The sequence below is a fragment of the Tripterygium wilfordii genome, chromosome 21, assembly GCF_013401445.1.
Source record: "Tripterygium wilfordii isolate XIE 37 chromosome 21, ASM1340144v1, whole genome shotgun sequence".
Classification (NCBI taxonomy): Eukaryota; Viridiplantae; Streptophyta; class Magnoliopsida; order Celastrales; family Celastraceae; genus Tripterygium; species Tripterygium wilfordii.
The window spans coordinates 6,469,021-6,477,044 of record NC_052252.1 but is presented as its reverse complement, the minus strand read 5'-3'; the positions used below and the strand labels follow the sequence as shown (position 1 = coordinate 6,477,044).

Sequence of the window (8,024 nt, the reverse complement as noted above, 5' to 3'; positions counted from 1 at the left end):
ATCCTTCCTTCCTAATGAATCCATTTTTGAGAGGAAGAATTTTGACAAAAATTTGATGAAATCTTCCTCTCAAATCCCTCCCTTAATTTTTTTTATAAACTATCCAAACAAGGGAATTGGAAGGAAACTCTCTTTCCCTTCTCTTCCCTTCCTCCCAAATCCCTCAATCCAAACAAATTCTAAGAGTTGGATTCACACACCCAAAATATTTTGTACTAATTGGTTATTTGGATACTCACTTTTCTATCTTAAAGAGGTTATTAGTTCGAGTGTGGGAGGTGAAAAATACCATGAGGGGAGGTTGAAATACCCGTAGAGATACCATATAGCAAACAATAGGTTTGGATGCAAAAATGCATCTGCAAAAACATACCAATTGCGGGGGCATAGTTCCTACAATTATCATCATGGCACTCGTGGTCGTTGCTTGCGTCGTTTTTCCTCGGAGGAGGAGGAAGGTCATGTTTTAAGTTTCATGAATTTTGCAGGGCACACTTCTAGATGGACAACAAATAGTAGTGAAGCCCTAAGCTTCAACACAGGAAGCTGGTCAGACTTCTTGGCTTCTACTTGAGAGGAAATGAAAGACACTTTATCTACATCAAGATGCCATGCATCCCCCCCAAAAGGTCTATTAGTGGAGAGAAAGGATGCTCCATTTATGTTGGTTTAGTTTGCCCACCTTACTCGATGTGGGATAACCATAAGGTTCTAACACCTCCACTTAAGTGTGGGTTGACCCGCCATAGGGCACTTGAACGTACCAACATCATTAGAGGCCGCTCTGATACCATGTCAAGAGCTTATGCATCCCCCTAAAAGGCCCATTAAAGGGGAGAGAGGGTGCTCTATTTATGTTGGATTAGTTTACCACCCTAGTCGATGTGAGATAACCATAAGGTTCTAACAATCTGTGAATGAGTTTGTGCTGAACTCAAGCCTCATCCCTTTATATTTGATACATACTCTTACATGTATGTGATTTGATTTTGAGTTCTGTTTTTCCTATTCATGGTCAGATTTTGGGAAAGGGGATGCATGTTTTGGTAAGCCACAAATTTTCTTCCATACCAAAATAGCAACTAAAACCTATATAATATGCAAAACATGCAACATGTTGGTCTTGTAATCCCTCCCTCATCGATGATTGATATCCACAAACTGTAACAATCTTGTAAACTTATAGATCAAACAAAGCATACTATATACTGGATTGGGAAATGTTTGATGACTTCTTTACCTTCATGAAGATTCTCGACTTCGAATTATTCCAAGCAACATTATGTTGATTCGTAAATGAATCCAAAATTTCCAGATTTTGGAATGGCAAGGTGTTTGCAACTGATCAAACCTAAGACAATACTGATAGACTTAGCATGTTCATCTCTATCTATTGCTACTGGTTCACGCGGTTAGGCCTTGGTCTTCCTTTCTTTTGGTCGAAAGCTTCTTCCAAGTTCCAAGTGAGCTGGTTTATTTGAGTTGGGCCAAATATACATGGGCTGGTTATATTGAAGTTGGGCCAGTATTTCTCCAGTTGGGCTCAATCCATCATGAACACTCAAAGTTCTCTCAACGCAACGTTTTAGCGTGTGCTATAAAATGTACAGTGATATTGAAGTTGGGCCAAGTGATGTGAATACATGCAAATATTTAATTATCATTGAGATATTATATATATATATATATATATATATTATTTTTTTTATTTTTTTTTCTATCGGTTCAGTTAACCAAACTTACAAAAAATTTTCAAAAAATATTTTGAAGACTGTTAATACAAGTTTGACTTTTGGATATTCGATATAGACCTAAACACCTGACGATAAGGTAAGTTGGGTCAAAACGCATAACTACAAAGATATTGTTTCCAGTGAAAATCGAACTAAGGAACTCCTAAGTCCATACAATTTGGCTCCAGAGAGATTCACTAACTATGCTAATAATTATACACCATACAATATTAGTTTATTCCACCGTGAGAAGCATTGATACAATTGTAAGGATTCGAGATACGAGATATGGGGATTCGTCATCTCATTTCTTCCAAAAACTAAGATACGAGTGCGACTGGATACGACTTATATAAATATTATTATATAAATAAATAAATAACAAAAATATATTAAACGAATAACGATATCAATCAATATTAACATCTTCCTAATGTGCACTAATATACAAGATATTTGTGAAGATTTTACATATTATTTTTGTCTAATTTAGAAGATTTGAGTATTATAATTCAAGTATTTAATTTTGTTTTAAACTTTAAAATTAGCGGTGTAATTACTTTTAATTTGCTCTCCCAACCTAAAATACATGTTTTAAGATTTTTTTAAAATTTTACTTTTATTTGTTAAACTTAAAATTGAAAAGTGGAAACCATGTGGTGACAGAACTCAGTCAGAAGTATCTGTCACGTGGTCTGATGGTTTATCATCCACATGTCATTCTTTCAATGCCTAGCATGATTCTCACAAGAACAAAAATCTATAGTGATAAAAAAACCCTATAGGGCTCAGTCCAAAGGATCGACTCGTGTGGTGGTTTCCTAATGATCCAAAAAAAAAAATCTATAGTGACAAAGACAATTACAATGGTGGCCTTTTACTTTTATTGACCCATGTGGTTTTTTGAAAATTTATTGGATCATAGATGAAGAGGGTTAATACTATTTTTACACACCGAAAGATAGTCAGTGTTTCAATTTATACATTATTGTTTAAAATGTTTCAATTTGGTCACTCAATGATAAAATTGTTTCAACCTGGTCTCTCGGATAGATTTTTTCACTTTGGGATAGTCAAACTGCACATGTGACACGTTAATTGTCCAAATATTGATTGTCATATGTGTAGTTTGGCTGCCCCAAAGTGAAAAAATCTGCCCGAGAAACAATTTTATCATTGAATGATCAAATTGAAACATTTAAATAATGATATGTAAATTGAAATACTGACTATCTTTTGATGTGCAAAACGAAGTGCAAAACGAAGATGTGGGAACAACAATGAAAAGTGGAAACCATGTGGTGACAGAAGTGTTTGTCACGCGGTTGGACTACTTTATCATAAGTTGACAGCCACATTCATTGTCATTCTTCATTGACTAGTATGATTCTCACAAGAGCAAAAATCTATAGTTATAAAAGTAATTGCAGTGGTGACCTTTTTGTTAGAATTCATCAATAAAATTGGGCTCTAATTAGATTAGAATTAGTAATTTAAATTTAATTAGGATTAGGTTTGTATAAGTTTATAAATAGTATTTTTATTTTCTAGAGTTGTAATCGTAGTTAATTCTTATTGTTTGTTTCTTTGGGTTAAGAGAGGCGGTTGAGAGAGAGTGTGTGAGCAATGTGGGGTAAATCCTTGTGGTTTATCTCTCGGTGTATCTCTTGGAGGTTCGAATATGAGTTCAATGGTGTGAGACTATTAGAAGTTCAAGATGTAGATTCCTAGATTGGGGTTTATGGAAAATCTCTAGAGTTTTTGGATTTTCTTGGGTAGAGAGAGGTCACTGAGAATATGATTGTAATAATTTTATATAGTGAAAGTCTTTCTGGTTATCTCTGACAACACTCAGTGATTTTTTTTTCTTCGATTTGAAATTTTCCACATAAAGATTGTGTTATCTCAAATTTAATTTCTCTTTGGTTTTGTTAATAGCTATGAATGAAAGATCCTAGGGATAACTCCCCAAAACTTTTGTTGGCCCATGTGATTGTTGGAAAATTTATTGGACCATGGATGAAGACGTGGGAAGTTCTGGGAACAACAATCACATTTTGTTGGACTTTAGTTGACTCCCATATTGACTTGCTTTCTTATAATTTGAGTCTCACTTTTGAGTAAAAGAACAAATACAAACCAAAAACAATTTTTAAAAAAAAAAAAACATCATTTTGTGCCAAAGACATCAATCCTTGCCATATCACCAAACACAACTCCCAAAAAAATTCGAGTCTCCCCCGCGTTTATGTAAATAATAATAATAATAATATCATAGTCATTCACCGTATTGTCGGATTAAGAGACTTGACTTTTGAAGTCGAGCCCCTACTAAACAAAGGTTGTGAGATATTCCATTAGTAGAGTATTCTTCAACAAAACATGTAAAAGACAATGTCTGTTATCCCGACCAAACTACATGTGAAGTTTATCTCTATCAGCAGAGAATCATGCGAAATCACATGAAATTCATTTTTCTTTCTCACATTCTCTTCATAAGCATCAATCTTGCCACTGCCATTCCCATTACTTGTTACGACACAGGAAACTTTACCGCTAATAGTACCTATGCCAATAACCGGTACCAAATCCTCTCTTCTCTGGCTCCCAATGTCTCTGCAAATGGTGGTTTCTTCACCACCAGCATTGGCCAAGAACCCAACAAAATTTATGCTCTCGGGCTTTGCAGAGGTGACGATAAACCAGAGTCCTGTTTCAACTGTGTCAACGCCACCAGTCAAGAACTCATGACAGAATGTCCAAACCAGAAAGAAGCACTTTATTGGGGAGGTCATCCTATATGTCTTGTACGCTACGCGGACCGCTCCTTTTTCGGGCAACTGGAGCTCGCTCCTAATGATATTGGCTGCTTGAATCGTGAGATATCTTCAAATATAACGGAGTTTGATAAGATATGGGAAGATTTGATGGAAAGGTTGACTGAAACAGCTTCAAGTGGCTCTTCCAGGATTAAGTATGCAACCGATCAAGTCCCAGTGACTGTGTTTCAGAACATATATGCAATGATGCAGTGTACTCCAGATCTGTCTAAGAGTGATTGCAGGAATTGTCTGAGAGAAAATGTAGCAACATTTCAGAATCAGTGCTATGGGAAGCAAGGAGGTTATGTTCGGGGACCCAACTGTTTGTTACGGTGGGATTTGTTTCCTTTTTTCAATGCTTCTGCCTCTCCTCCAGCTCCATCAGTGCTTCCTCCATCTCCGTCCAGTAATTCTCATCCAGCAACGTCCAAATCAATAAAAGTAAAGGGTATGTCTCTTAAAGCCCCAGTTTTTGTATGAATAGGTTGTGGAATTAATTGCTAAATCATCTTGTAGCTTTTATAAAATGAGCTCATATTGTTGAGTGTGAAGGCAAATTCCACGTGTGTTACTGCTGTTTATAGAGTTGTTGTTCGGACACAAGGGAGTGCTGTCCGGATAACTCAGGAGCTGTGAAGTGTGGAGCTTGGTAGAGTGTCCTTCCTGGAGCAACCGCTCGAGGAGGAGTTAGTGTTGTCCGGACAGGAGACTTTTGTGTCCGGACATAGATGGTTCAAAAGGACATGATAAGTTGCTGTCCGAACAGGCTCAGTTGCTGTTGAGATATAAGTCAATTTTAGGGTTGTTTCATTATGATATTGTTTTATTCCTCCAAAATAATGCGAGAGAGTGCGGCCAGCCCTTGTTGGGTGAGAGTTCTTGGTGTTTTTACGCTTGATGTGATTCTTGATATAGTGAAAACCTAACAACAAAGTGAACGTAACCTATTAGATTGAATCGATCAAGTAAACCAATATATATCTATGTGTCCCTTTATCTTTGTTTCGTGCTTTGATTGCTTGTGGTTTGGATTATTCTTTTGGCATCGTGGATTAGTTATCATCTTTGTTATTCCTACTGAATTGAATCGGGAGGAGGTTAAACTCCCAACACATATTTGGGCTTTACAGATGATGATGACGGCATTGGACCTCCAACGATCACAGCTATTGTTATTCCTACAATTACGTTTATCGCTCTTGTGGCCCTCACTTGCATCCTTTTGATCCGAAGGAGAAGGAAGCGCTCTCAGGAGTTTGAAAGTAAGTTCAAAAATTGTTGTTTTTGCTTTAAAAAGCAAAATTAAATTTTTTTTTTTTTCTGTTTTCATTTGTGAAGATGCGGATGAAGTTGAGAGAATGAAATCCTTCCAATATGACTTCGAGACTATAAGAAATGCAACTGATAACTTTGCTGCTGCAAATATGCTTGGACGTGGAGGATTTGGTGCTGTTTACAAGGTACATGTTATGTCAATTCCCTAAGATCCAAAATGCCTAGCTCCTTGTCGATGGATGTGGTCTTTAAAGTTTCCTGGGATTCATGCTTGCAGGGTACACTTCCAGATGGACAATATGTAGCGGTGAAGAGGCTGTCTAGACATTCGAGTCAAGGCGAAGTAGAATTCAAGAATGAAGTGGTGTTAATGACTGGGCTTCAACACAGGAATCTGGTCAGGCTTCTTGGTTTCTGCTTGGAAGGAAGTGAAAGGCTTCTTATATATGAGTTGTTGCCTAACTCAAGCCTCAATCACTTCATATATGGTATGCATTCTGAATTACTGCTTCAGTTCTGGATTCTGTTTCCAATGTTGGATTTTGGGACTTTGGGAATGCTTGTTTACATAAGCACAATGTTTGTTCTTCACTGAAATGCATCACTAGTCTTGTCAACCACGTTGAAACAAGTCTCCCGATCGATTTGTTTGTTCTTCACTGAAATGCATATTGAGAGCTAGACAACAAGTGTAACATGAAACTTGTATTTCTTTTAATTATTTTCATGATGAGTGATTCATAACTACAAATTCCAAAATGTTAACTTGTAGATCCAACAAAGCGTGCTTTACTGGATTGGGAAACGCGCTACAAAATTATCAGGGGCATTGCTCGAGGACTTCTTTACCTTCATGAAGATTCTCGACTACGAATTATTCATCGTGATCTCAAAGCAGGCAACATAATGTTGGACGAAGAAATGAATCCTAAGATTTCGGATTTTGGAATGGCAAGATTGTTTGAAATGGATCAAACTCAAGCCGATACAAGCAGAGTCGTGGGCACCTAGTAAGTAAAATATTCATCACACTGCAGCCAATTAAATCATATCAGACATTAGAACAATATCTCTTACGATCATTATATAAGATGATTAATTAATTTTCAATCATTATGTTCAGTGGATATATGGCTCCCGAGTATGCGATGCACGGACAATTCTCTGTTAAATCTGATGTTTATAGCTTTGGCGTATTGGTTTTGGAGATCATCAGCGGTCAAAAGATCAATAATTTTTGTTTTGGGGAAGAGTCTGAGAACCTCCTAACTTATGTAAGTATTATACATGAATTTGACCAAAAATGGTGAGGAATTTTTTTCTTGAACTTGAAGTGAGAGCTGGTTAAATTATTGCAGGCATGGAAAAACTGGAATGGAGGGACAGCATCAAATTTGGTAGATCCAATGCTGAGCGTTGGTTCGAGAAGTGAAATGATGAGGTGTATCCACATTGGACTACTCTGTGTTCAAGAAAATGTAGCCAGTAGACCAACCATGGCTTCAGTTGTTCTAATGCTTAGTAGCTCCTCCGTTTCCTTCTCAGCACCCTTGAAACCTGCATTTTTCGATAGCACGTTTGTGGGTTCTGAGGCATCAGCATCAACAACAAGAGCAGATCAATCCAAAAGTGAATCTGTTAAATTCACCATCAATGAGGTTTCAATCACTGAGCTACAACCTCGATAATGCGCAAGGATGGAGGCAGTGTCATGAAGCAGGAAGGAAGTTTGTCTTCTTAAATGGTACAAGTCAGTTGTGAATGCAGGTTCTTTAATAGTTCTCTGGTCATCAAATGTACATTTAGTTCTAGCTATAAGTGTGTGTGCTACCATTATTTCCTAAGCAGGCTTTTCATTGAGAACAATGCTTACTAGTTGCCACTTAGCAAAAAGATTGTCTGAATTAGATCTGCTGCTATACCGTGAAGCCGTTTTTATTCTAATCACTAGCAGTTGGTTAGAATTTTATTTTGTCTGGTCTGGTTAGATCTTTGTTAGTTTTGCTTAGTTCTGATTGCACAAGAGAGTTGTCCTCCTTAAACTTCTCTGTTTAACACCAGTACAATATAGCATTACTTGTATACTTATAGCAGTAGTCACAGTAATACTAGTATAGAGCATAGACCTAGACATTATGGGGAAGCTGGTCATGGTCATCGTCGTGAATTTTGGTTCTAAAAGGGTTTAGAAAAT

The 8,024-nt window shown here is 37.0% G+C and overlaps 1 protein-coding gene across 1 annotated transcript; it reads left to right on the top strand.

The window, feature by feature from the left end:
* The first annotated feature begins 4,093 nt into the window (after positions 1 to 4,093).
* Positions 4,094 to 7,708, top strand: LOC119989057 (putative receptor-like protein kinase At4g00960). The gene is made up of 7 exons (XM_038834357.1): positions 4,094 to 5,003; positions 5,686 to 5,817; positions 5,894 to 6,015; positions 6,108 to 6,318; positions 6,603 to 6,840; positions 6,954 to 7,104; positions 7,189 to 7,708. The coding sequence occupies exons 1-7, from the start codon at positions 4,184 to 4,186 to the stop codon at positions 7,516 to 7,518; spliced, it is 2,004 nt and encodes a 667-aa protein (XP_038690285.1). The 5' UTR covers positions 4,094 to 4,183; the 3' UTR covers positions 7,519 to 7,708.
* Positions 7,709 to 8,024: the final 316 nt, after the last annotated feature.